The sequence below is a fragment of the Trachypithecus francoisi genome, unplaced genomic scaffold (genome assembly GCF_009764315.1).
Source record: "Trachypithecus francoisi isolate TF-2019V2 unplaced genomic scaffold, Tfra_2.0 Lachesis_group12, whole genome shotgun sequence".
NCBI lineage: Eukaryota > Metazoa > Chordata > Mammalia > Primates > Cercopithecidae > Trachypithecus > Trachypithecus francoisi.
The window spans coordinates 32,474,279-32,486,971 of NW_022681457.1; the positions used below are offsets into that span (position 1 = coordinate 32,474,279).

Below are 12,693 nucleotides of genomic sequence, written 5' to 3' on the forward strand. Positions count from 1 at the left end.
TTAGGATTCACAAAATTATGAGAAGTCGGCCACATACAGTAGGTCAGCTTTTTTATGTATTTGCTCCTTTCCTTATTCATTGAACTGTGAAAAGAAAATATCTTGGACCTCCAAAATCACTAAGGAAATCTCAAGCTGGATACTGCTTAGGGCAAACCTGCCTCCTATTATATTCAAAGTCATAGAGCATTACAAGAAGCGTATTATTATTATACTTAAGTCAGAATATTAAAAGAGGAGCTCCAAAATATCTCTTTAGGTTCATCCCGCCTAATTCACTTTGCCTTTGTTTACCAAACAATATTACTTTTTGTTGAAGTAATATTAAGTAATATTACAAAGGCAGCCTTTGCCATGACTTTTCTATTCATAAGATAAACTTCTAATGATTGTGCTCCCCATCCTGTAAAATAAAAATATTTTTCTTTTAAACTTTTATTTTGAAATAATTTTAGATTTACAGAAGAGTTGCAAAAGTAGTGCAGAGTTTTTACATATCCTTTATCCAGTGTCCCCAAATGCTAACATTTTATATAACCATGGTATATTTATCAAAACTAAGATATTAACATCAGTACATTCCTATCAACTAAACTTCAGATTTTGTTAAAATTTTATCCGTTTTCCTACTCGTGTTCTTTTTCTGTTTCAGTATCCAATTCAGAACAACACATACACCTAGTCATCATGTCTCTTTAGTCAGAGGACACAGTTTTTAATGTTGAATAGTAATAATGGCAAAGATGTAGAAGACTCATACAAGGTTGTTGTGGGTGGAAGAGAAAGCACATTAATCAACTTCGTAAAATTTCATAGCTAAAAAAGGAATTCCTGAGTCTCTCCGGGAGGAAACAATATTGGAAGAACCCCAGGAGTCTGTCTTCCCGATTGCCCTGTTTTCTACTTCTCCTAAGGATGAGATGAGGTCAGTATCATTGTGGTGCAAGCAGCAGCCTCTTGCTCCTCTCCAACATGTCCTCAAGCGTTGCCTGTTTTCCTCTGCTTACTCCTCCATGCAGTCAACTCACTAGAGCAGAGCATTTTTAGCTCTGTGGAGGGAAGCCCACAGTCCTCCAGTGGATCTCCCTGTAAGTAGAAGGATGAGTCAGTTCATATTAGGTAGTACAAAGCAGAAAAACTCACGTTTAGGGTGAAAAGCTAATATTTTGAGACTCACAATTCCACATATTTTTTGTGTTTATTTTCATACTAGTTAAAATGTAAAAAGATCAAGGGGTATAATTAGCACCTGCAGAACCTCCAGCAGAGATTGCCATCTAGGCTATGGTTTGCTTGCTTTTTGGTATAATGTTATAAAAGGTAACCTAAATTGTTGAAAACAGTTTTCTTTTAAAGACATAACTAAGAAACGTTTCTGTAAAATAAAGCACTAATATATTGTCAGAATTCTTTATGCAACAATTTAGTAATCATGTTATATATGTGCATGTATGCATATGTATATACATGCATATTCTGACTAATACACTTTTATGTACTTATGTGTCTATGTACATACACATACATAAACTTATGTATGTACATATATATGCATGTGTATATGCATACATATGTACATATATATGCATGTGTATATGCATACATATGTACATATATACACATGTACCTATATACAAATACACATAGAGGCTTATATACATATATAAACATATGCAAATATATACCTATATACTTTTTATCCCATGTGTCATCTATATTGGATAGGGTAGGTTACACTATGATAACAAACTGAAAATCTCAGCAGCTTAACACAATATAACCTTGTTTTCTACTCAAATTATGTAACTATTTTTGGTTGACATGGGACTCAACTCTAGAGTCACTCAGAAACCCAGACCAACAGGGGCTTTACTATGTGGTAGCTGCAACATTTAGAAAATGAAACTGTCTCGATTACCAAAAGAAAGCCTGGATAATTGAACATGAGATATCCACAATCATAGTCACACATATTAAAAGTGATAGAAAAAAACCACATTTATTTTTGCACCAACCTAATAATTTTCATTTACAATTTATTGGCTAGATCTAGTCACAATACTTTATTCAATTTCAGGGAAGACAATCACATTCTCTAGGTGTATAGAAGAAGAGAATAAAATATTGGTAAAAAATATGTACGGCTATTTGGGAAAAACCACCTATTTGAAATGAAGCTATTTTCCTTTGTGCATAAGTCAGGGTAAGTAACACTAGTAGCTATAACAAACAACTTTTAAATTCCAGTGACTTGATAAATATTTGCTATGTTAATTATGTTTATTATGTTTGCTTATTTGATGACATAATGCAGTTGGCAGGAGATCCCTGCTCTAAACAGTCAGATTGGGACTTCAAAGCCTAACATTTTATGACATAATAAACACTGCAAAATGACAACAATAAAGAAGTGACAGTATTTTTCCTCTAGATTCAGTGAGTAGGATGATTCAACTACTTTGTCTTTTAACAAATTAAGTGAGCAACACTCTGAAGGAGATTGCTCAGCCACTAATCCCCTCAGTGCTGAAGTACTGTGATTTTTTTATTTTTTTATTTTTTTTATTTTTTATTTTATTTTTTTTTTTTTTTTGGTGGGGTAGAAAGTAGCAGACTGATTCATAAACAGTTTTCTGGAAGAATAACATAGTCATTCTGGCTTATCTAAGTTCTGGCAAGACCTATTATAAAAAGAGTACTTTAGAGGAGTTCTGTAAGAAAAATTTACTTCCTTAGCTTTCCTTCCTTATCCTCTATCTCTCTTGCCTCGTACTTAGTTCTAAACCTTTCAGCTAGTCCAATACATTTGCTACTGACTGTAGCTGAGGAATTCTCATACCTCCTGTGTCCTTAATATATAATGTCCAATTATTCAGCATGAACAGTTTGAAGTTTGGGGCTATTTGTTCTCCATTTTCTTAAATAAACAAAAGAAAACCTAACTCAGTAGTTTTAAAACTTGTAAATAACTTGTAGGTTCAAAACAAATCAAGATTCAGGCAACTTCAATCAGGATTTATTTGAAATTATGTGGGGCCACTTAAATATTGCACAGAACTAAGACAACTATGTACAAATTTCTTTCAAAGTTACATTATCTTCAAGGTTAGCGTTGTTTGGAGAGATTCCTGGTCTAGTGTGAGAAATTCTTGGTAGCTGTTCCGGTCCAGTCGTTAATTATCTTTCTGACCTTGAGTGAGAATTGTCTACTAGATCATTCTCAGCCCTTTCGGCTGTAGTGATTTGTAAGGTGTTGACTAAACTGGCTGCAGCAACCTCTATAGCGTCCTTAACGTTCCTAGGTTTTCACTGTGTAACCAGAACCATGCATCTGAAATAGTTGATTAGCAATCTGGATCTGTATTTTTACTAACTCTACAGTTGGTTGAATTTAATTACTGTGCCAATGCTCAATGTTTAAAATCACCTGATGGCAGGCCCTTGGTTTGCCTCATTCTCAGTGCTATATATTCACCTTTTTGTAGTTAATTGCAAGATAGAAAGCAGAATAACTGAATAGGAACAAAACTTGGGAACTCCATTTTATAGAGTATTTATACAAATAATCTATGTCTAGACAGAAGAAAAGATATCCTGAAACATTAATCCTCTAGTTGAAGTAAATAGGGCATTATAATTACTATGATAACAAAGGCAATGGCAGAATGCAATAACAACCATCTATCAATTCTGGGAACGAAGTGCAACACCTGACCAGTTCAAGCATTAGGTATCACATGACCTGATGTCTGAATATATTAGTTAAACCTAATAAGACAGATACACTTCAATGGCAAAGATGGTTTGTTCTGTTTTTCTGGTATATTCACCAGTATCAACTAATTATGGATTGAGAGCACATTATTCAACTTTTCCAAATCTATTTAAAGCCTCTGTAAAATTACTGGGTTTGCATTAGATGTTATTAAAAGTTCCTTTTAGCACTAATCATCCAGTCCATTTCTCATTCTTTGATACTTATGTTATCAGAGTCTTGGGAGCAGACAGCTTTTCACGTCTTCCATTCAATATAGTATCTCTACATAGAACCAACAATCTTTGTTCATTCATGTTTGACAGCATACTACTGGGATTATGATCTTATGTTTTGATTTCTTCTTCCTGACTTCTGCATGCATTTATGTAATATTTTTTAGTTGAATAATTTACAGTGGTAAATTCTGGATCAGCTTTCTTATTCCTTGACTGTGGTTCCTACTTCCAGTTTTATGTAAAAAGGTTAGAATGAATCATGAGGAAGTTGGTGCTTTTGTCTGCCACTTGGGAGCTCTGACTCTAAAGTAAGATGTCTGGGTTTGGAGCACTTAAAGACAGTTGCACACATTAAAACATGTTTTTGAGGACATGAATTATTTACCAGAATGTTTGATTTATTCTCCTGTCTTCACATGGTTTCAGAAAAGTATTGCATATCTCCTTTACCCTGTGTGATCAAATACATGAATGACTGTGTTCATGATGAGGTGGAATACAAACAGGTCCAGTGCTTCCCTAGGGTATCATTCTTAGGTGCCACTTGTGAAATCTTTAGCTGTCTTAATTCCAGGAGAAAAGACAAAGGCACATAAATGCATTGTTACAAGGCAAGACCACATACTAGCATCACATAAAGCCTTTGTTTGATGTCTGGTTGTTCAGGCATATATGACACATTGAGTACAGATAACTGAACACAACAATTGTGTGAAATCAGATTAATATGTCCCAAAGTTCCATTGTAGAACATCTCAGGAGAAAGACCATCATTTTAATGACTGGGAGTAGAGGTAAATAAAGGTAGAATGAGAATGCAGCATATCTGAATTGCAGCTCCTTGACGGAAATTTACTAAGATTACTGTAAACTTTCTATCTTGTTTTTATAACATTTAGCCCTCCTTATTTTATGTCTTATTGTCTCCACCCCCCCAAATAACATGACTATAAAGTATTTTTCACTTTGGATTTGACTGTATACAAATCCTCTGAATATTTTCATCTTGAGTGTTGAGAAGGTGTGTTTTCTTAAGGTTGTACTAGATAATGCCTTCTTGCTACTAGGTAGAGCAGAAACTTTCAAGAACAAAGAATAGCTTTTTAGGAAAGGCTTAATCAGTTGTGTTTCTTCAACTGGGTGAAGTACATAGGATCACTCCATGAGATTAGAAGCCAGTTTCCTGCTCAGCAAAGCTCAAAATGATATGGGAGCAATGTAGCACTCTCCACTGATAAGGTACAACTGACCTTTCTATTGCTCTTGGGTTACAAAAATGAGGGACATTATTGTAATGTAAATGTCAACTTTCAAACTTGAAATGACATAGTAAGCATAAATATTCACCATGATATACATCAGAGTCCTTGACTCAAGGGCAGTAGATAATATTTTCCACATTCTCTTGACCTTCTGGGTATAACATCAATCAAATATATTTAACAGAAAAAATTCCTCAACCAGTATGTTTGGTTGTCAGGTTCATAAAGAAGAGAATGATGGTAATGAATTTTGCCTGAGTCTGGGTAATTCCCTAGCCTCATGGGAAGCTGTGTTGTGCCTGAATCCATTTTTTTTTATTCATTCTACTATACATGTCATACTTCACCCCAGTATCTGGGGGTGGGAGGTGAACAAAGCAAGTTAATTCAGGTCATAGTCAATTCCTAAACACTACAAATTGATGTTTTCTGAAATGCCTCAGTGCATTCATTCATGAAAAAATATTTATTCTGCCCTAACTACCTGTAGGGAAACAGGTGCTTGGGATACATCAGTGAAGTGAATAAAGATTTTAAACCCTTATGGAGTATACAGTTGATATGGTTTGGCTCTGTGTCTCCACCTAAATCTCATCTTGAATTGTACTCCCATGATTCCCATGTGTTGTGGGAGGGACCTGGTGGTAGATAACTTGAATCATGGGGTGGTTTCCCCCACGCTGTCCTCATGGTAGTGAATAAATCTCGTGAGATCTGATGGTTTTATCAGGGGCTTCTGCTTTTGTATCCTCCTAATTTTTTTTCTTGCTGCTGCCATGTAAGAAGTGACTTTCACCTCCCACTATGATTCTGAGGCCTCCCCAGACATGTGGAACTGTAAGTCCAATTGAACCTCTTTTTCTTCCCAGTCTTGAGTATGGCTTCATCAGCAGCATGAAAACAGACTAATACAGTAAATTGGTACCAGTAGAATGGGGTATTGCTGCAAAGACACCCAAAAATGTGGAAGTGACTTTGGAACTGGGTATCAGGCAGAGGCTGGAACAATTTAGAGGGCTCAGAAGAAGACAGGAAAATGTGGGAAAGTTTGGAACTTCCTAGAGACTTGTTGAATGGCTTTGACAAAAATGCTGGTAGTGATATGAATGATAAGGTTCAGGTTGAGGTGGTCTCAGATGGAGATGGGGAACTTGTTGGGAACTGGAGCAAAGATGACTCTTGTTATGTTTCAGCAAAGAGACTAGCAGCATTTTGCCCCTGCCTTAGAGATTTGTGGAACTTTCAACTAGAGAGAGATGATTTAAGGTATCTGTTGGAAGAAATTTCTAAGCATCAAAGCATTTAGGAGGTGACTTTGTTGCTGTTAAAAGCATTCCATTTTAAAAGGGAAACAGAGCATAACAGTTCAGAAAATTTTCAGTCTGATGATGCAGTAGAAAAGAAAAACCCACTTTTTGAGAAGAAATTCAAACTGTCTGCAGAAATTTACATAAGTAACAAGGAGCTGAATGTTAATCCCTAAGACAATATGGAAAATATCTCTAAGCCATGTCATAGGTCTTCATGGCAGCCTCTCCAATCACAGATCCAGAAGCCTGGGAGCTAAAAACGGTTTTGTGAGCCAGGCCCAGGGTCCTGTGCTGTGTGCAGCCTAGGGACTTGGTGCTTTGCATCCAAGCCACTCTAGCCATTGCTAAAAGGGGCCAAGGTACAGCTCGACCCATGGTTTCAGAGGGTGCAAGCCCCAAACCTTGGCAGCTTCCATCTGATGTTGAGCCTGCAGGTGCACAGAAGTCAAGAATTGAGGTTTGGGAACCTCCACCTAGATTTCAGAAGATGTGTGGAAATGCCTGGATGCCCAGGCAAAAGCTTGCTACAGGAGTGGGGCCCTTATGGAGAACCTCTGCTAGAGCAGTACAGAAGGGAAATGTGTCACAGAGTCCCCAAACAGAGACCCTACTGGGGCACTGCCTAGTGGGGCTGTGAGAAGAGGGCCACTGTCCTCCAGACCCCAGAATGGTAGATCCAACAACAGCTTGCACTGTGTGCCTGGAGACACCATGGACACTCAGCTCCAGCCCATGAAAGCAGCCCGAAGAGGGTATATACCCTGCAAAGCCACTGGGGCAGAGCTGCTCAAGACTATGAGAACCTACTTCTTGCATCAGCATGACCTGAATGTGAGACATGAAGTCAAAGGAGATCATTTTGGAGCTTTAGAATTTGACTTCCCCACTGGATTTTGGACTTGCATGGGCCCTGTAACACCTTTGTTTTGGCTAATTTCTCCCATTTGGAATGGCTGTATTTACCCAATACCTGTACTTCTATTGTATCTAGGAAATAACTAGCTTGCTTTTGATTTTATCAGGGTTGTAGGCGGAAGGGACTTGCTTGTCTCAGATAAGACTTTGAACTGTGGACTTTTGGGTTAATGCTGAAATGAGTTAGGAGTTTGGCAGACTGTTGGGAAGGCATGATTGGTTTTGAAATGTGAGAACATAAGATTTGGAGGGCCCAGGGATAGAATGATATGGTTTGGCTCTGCGTCCCCACCCAAATCTCATCTTGAATTATACTCCCATAATTCCTCCATGTTATTGTAGGGACTCCATGGGAGATCATTTGGATGATGGGGGCAGTTTCCCTCATACTGTTCTCATGGCAGTGAATAGGTCTCACAGGATCTGATGGTCTTATCAGGGCTTTCTGCTTTTGCATCCTTCTTATCTTTTTCTTGCCACCTACATGTAAGAAGTGCCTTTCACCTCCTGCCATGATTCTGAGGCCTCCTTAGCCATGTGGAACTGTATGTCCAATTAAACCTCTTTTTCTTCCCAGTCTTGGGTATGTCTTTATCAGCAGCATGAAAACAGACTATACAACAGTCTTCTGGGGAAAAACAAAGAATAATCAGTAAATGTAATTTTAAAATTTTATTAAGTGCTAGAAGGCAATACATGTAATTTTTTTAAAAAGTAAAGGAGCATGATAAGGGGACTCAGGAGTATGGCACTGAGGGAGCAGTGAAGAGGGCCATGTACAGGTTACAATATTAAGTGGGTTGTCAGGGTAAACCTCAATGAGAAGAATACCTTTAAGTGAAGAGTTGAAGGAAGTGAGTCAGTTCGTATGCATACTTGGGAGAAGGTTCAGAAGAGGGAACAGCCAGATCCATTGCCATAAGATAGAATAATGCCTACCATGTTTAAGGAACAGCATGGATGGCCATTGTGGATGGAGTGAATTGATTCCTAACATAAACATGTGACTGTCTTCTAATACCCAACTCGGTTCAATTAGCCTACAACATGATGAAAAAGGAACCATAAATATTGAGCATCTAATACATGCCAGACACCTTACATGTTTCCTTATTTCATCTTTACATTAATGTATTGAGACAGTTATAATCACCATTTTGCAAATTGGGATAATAACATGTAGGTAAGTTATATGATGAGATAGATCAGTGTCACAAAGCTGTGAAGTAGTGAAGATGGATTCTTAGGATACCTTCAAATCCTAAGCTTTTTGGCTGCAGCACCCAACCTCACTAGTGTTCATTGTGTTGAAGTTCAATTTCTAAACAAAGTAGACTGACAATATCTAAGGATTACTAAAACTCATCTCCAGGGATAGCAAGCAGTGCCACATTGGCTACTAGGTCCAAAAGTGACTGGGGCTCCCTCTTGTTTTCTCTCTCTTACCCATTTCCCAGCATTCCTTTTCCTGTTTACAGGAAGAGAAGTTATTGAAGATGACCTCTGTACAGATCACAGACATCATTAGTTGCAGACAACTCTTTAAAATCACCCTCCAAAGAAAGTCACATGAAAAGTCTCCTGCATGCTAAATAGTGTTCCCTTTAGGGCACATTCCTGAGCAGTCATGTGATAGCACCTGCCTCCTCCTCCCGGCCTGTAACTGCTGTGGGTATTCTGGGAGCAGTCAGCTGGGGCACCCAAATAACAGCTGTTGCCAGCAACCCCCTCAGCCAGCTGCAACCAAAAGTTGAAATCTACCTGTAATAATATCATATTTTAATCCTTTCATGCAACTTTTAGCGTAAACTGCAGATGTTTATTCTATGAAATTTCAATTTTGACCAGTGTGAAATTTGTAATCCTTTCTTCCCTAAAGACATACGTTATCTGTTTTCTGTTAAACCCTTTTGTTACCTGTGCTTGACCACCTCTCTAATTGCCCTAGATAATAATAGTAAATTGAGATTACAGTTTTCTGCATGCACATGTGCATCATATACATACACTTATTTACTTATGCTCTACTTGTTTCACATAAAACATGTAAAAATGTCTGTGTACATACAAGGTGACAAGGTTAAAGCTGAATCCAGTGACTAAATAGTTGAGGTTTGAAGAGGAAAGCAATGGCAGGTATATTGGTAGGAAAGATAAGAAGAATTAAAGTCAGGTTTTTGGAGATCATGGTATAGACAAACTCTCATGGCCACACAGTTAACTTCCTAGCATGAATTTGTGCTATTGTGGAAAAGAGGTGAAAAAGCTAGTAACATGGAAAAAACTGGACCTCCTTGTGTTCAGTCTGAGCAGAGTATTACAAACAAAAGCAACACAAATCCAACTCTGGTTAGACCTTTGTATTAGTCCGCTTTCACACTGCTGATAAAGACATACCCGAGACTGGGCAATTTACAAAAGAAAGAGGTTTACTGGACTTACAGTTCCACGTGGCTAGGGAAGCCTCACAATCATGGCAGAAGGCAAGGAGGAACAAGTCATATTTTACATGCATGGCAGCAGGCAAAGAGAGCTTGTGCAGGGAAGTCTCATTTTTAAAACCATCAGATCTCATGAGACTTACTATCATGAGAACAGCATAGGAAAGACTCACCCCCATGATTCACTTGCCTCCCATGGGGTTCCTCCCACAACATGTAGGAATTGGAGATGAGATTTGGTTGAGGACACAGCCAAACCATATCAACCTTCAAAAAGAATGAACTCAACTTCAGTTCTCTACTGTGTGATGAACTAGACACTGAGCAGCTCTCCAGAGGTAGCACAATTAGATTGTGGCTAATGTATTACAAATATACCTTTTGAATATATTTCTGGCTGTCATGAGAATAAGCAGCTCTTGACAATGGTCTTTGTTCTTGGAACTACTTTATGTCTGAGTATCTACTGTAGTGTCACAGATTATTATCCTTCAGGGAACTTTGAGGAGCTACTACTCGTACATATGGAGAGTCCATAAGATTTTTCTCATGATAGGTAAGACATCATTTATTTATTGGTGCTTTCACAATTTTTTATTTTGTCTTTAGTTGTCTTTTTATTTTGATGTGTAAACTTTATAGTTTTAATAGTATGATCACGTAAGAGAAAAAATGGCATTTATTTCAGTCATTCCTTTAATTCAGGCTTGTTTGTTTAAAAAACAAATTGAAATATTTGAAGATTAAAACAGAAACTCAAAATTTTATTAATTTAAGGAGGAAAGAATTCAAAATTTAAGTCCCAAATAAATCATTGTGTATACAAAGATTTAATACAAAGCTTTATTAACTAGCTAATTAAATGATATTAAGCTTGTGGCTGGTAAATTAAAAGCAAATAAGAATCAATTTTACTTGAAAATAAAAGCTTTTGGGAAAAGGTATGAAGCAAGAAGTTTACCTACTCACTCTTATATTGGACATTTGCAAGAATGGTTTTAATTATTTAGTAAATCCAGACATTAAGAATTTATAGTAAAGAGTGCACACTGAAGCTAATAGAAATATTATGCTTAATATAAAAAAAAGCAAGACAACAAATTTGGGAAAAGTCAGGCACAAATCACCGAAATGGTTTATTTCTTTTAATTGTGACGTAGGCTAACAGAATGAAAACTAATAATCATAAAATTTTTAAGTAAAATTATTAGGCTTTTGCATTTTTTGTTGCACAGAACCCTAATCCAAGGATTTACTTTTCAAGCAAGATAGGATTTTGCCAGTTTCCGGGCTAACTCCCTGATGATACAAAAATAAACTAATGAATGGCTCAGAGTTTATGAGTCTTTCTCCAAGACAATTTGTTTTATTGGAATAATTGGGTGGCCCAGAACTTTGAAGAATGCTTGTCATTTTTCAAATAAAATTACTGATATTTTTGGACAATTTAAACTGTTCATTTGCTACTATTTTTCTCTCTAATATGATATACCATTTGGAATCTAAATTTTGTTTTTATGTTGTAATTCTGCTTTAGAGAAAAAATATATATTGGATACAAATATGGACTGGGTATGTTTATTGCAAGCTATTTCTTCTTCCATATTTGTTATTATGAGTGAAAACTTCTATGATTCTTAATATAATGCATTTTCCTGTAAAAAATTTATTATTTGATGTATAAAACTTACACTTGTATGTTACCATCCTTCTTGGGCTATTATTATCGAATATTAAAGTATTACTTTCATTTCAAGAACTTTAGTAAGAAGAGAATGAAATTCAGGGCTTTGCCCATGAAGCCAAGCAGATGCCTGTATTTAAAAATAATAAGCATAATGAAAAATTTCAGTTGAAATCTAAATAAATCTATGCATTTGCATGTGCCTTTATTTCTCGTCTTATGTTAAGAGAAAAGCCAAAGAGAACGATAGGAAAACAAAACAAACAAAAAACCCTCTGACCTATATATTACAGTTTTAAAAGGTGCATTCACTAGATCTCAATATTTAAGGAGGCATTGCTTCTTAAATGTCCAGAGGAATTTGTATGTTAACACCAATTTTGTGTGTGGAGGTGATGTATTAGTATGATCTGGTATGTCTTAGAAATGTTTCTTTTTTTTCCAAACTGATTATGACACCCACTCATTTCAATAAATTAGCATTATCATCTCAACCAAATCATCTTGAAGTGACATCAGATTCTCTTATTAATGCATGAGCTATGTTTGAAAAGTAATTAGAATTAACATTTCTGTTTCCTATCATCCAAATTAGCATTAATTGCTCACATAACATTTTGTTTACAGCACTCACCAGACATGTTAATAATCCTAGTAAAGACATGGATAGGAAAGGTCCAGAGGAGGGGAAGAGATAATATGCATGCTGAAAGGAGGGAAACCACAGCTGAACTTAAAACTAATTTATGGAATGTGATCATATTTGACAAACAGGTTGTCCATAAAGGCAGGACACTTCCACTGTTTTTGTTTTGTTTTGTTTTGTTTTTGAGATGGAGTCTTGCTCTGTAGTCCAAGCTGGAGTACAGTAGTGATCATGGCTCACTGCAACATCCATCTCCTGGGTTCAAGTGATTCTCCTGCCTCAGCTTCCCGAGTAGCTGGGACTACAGGCGCTTGCCACCACGCCCGGCTAATTTTTTGTGTTTTTAGTAGAGACAGGGTTTTACTGTGTTAGCCAGCATGGTCTTGATCTCCTGACCTTGTGATCCATATCCCAAAGTGCTGGAATTACAGGCATGAGCCAC

General features: G+C 36.8%; 1 protein-coding gene across 1 annotated transcript in view; it reads right to left on the reverse strand.

The window, feature by feature from the left end:
• Window positions 1–370: 370 nt before the first annotated feature.
• Window positions 371–12,693, reverse strand: part of PTGER3 (prostaglandin E receptor 3) — a 221,093-nt gene continuing 208,770 nt past the window's right edge. The window contains exon 3 of the mRNA XM_033225286.1: window positions 371–1,086. Coding sequence (XP_033081177.1) covers window positions 979–1,086 — 108 coding nt within the window. The 3' untranslated portion in view covers window positions 371–978. The remainder of the gene's footprint in view (window positions 1,087–12,693) is intronic.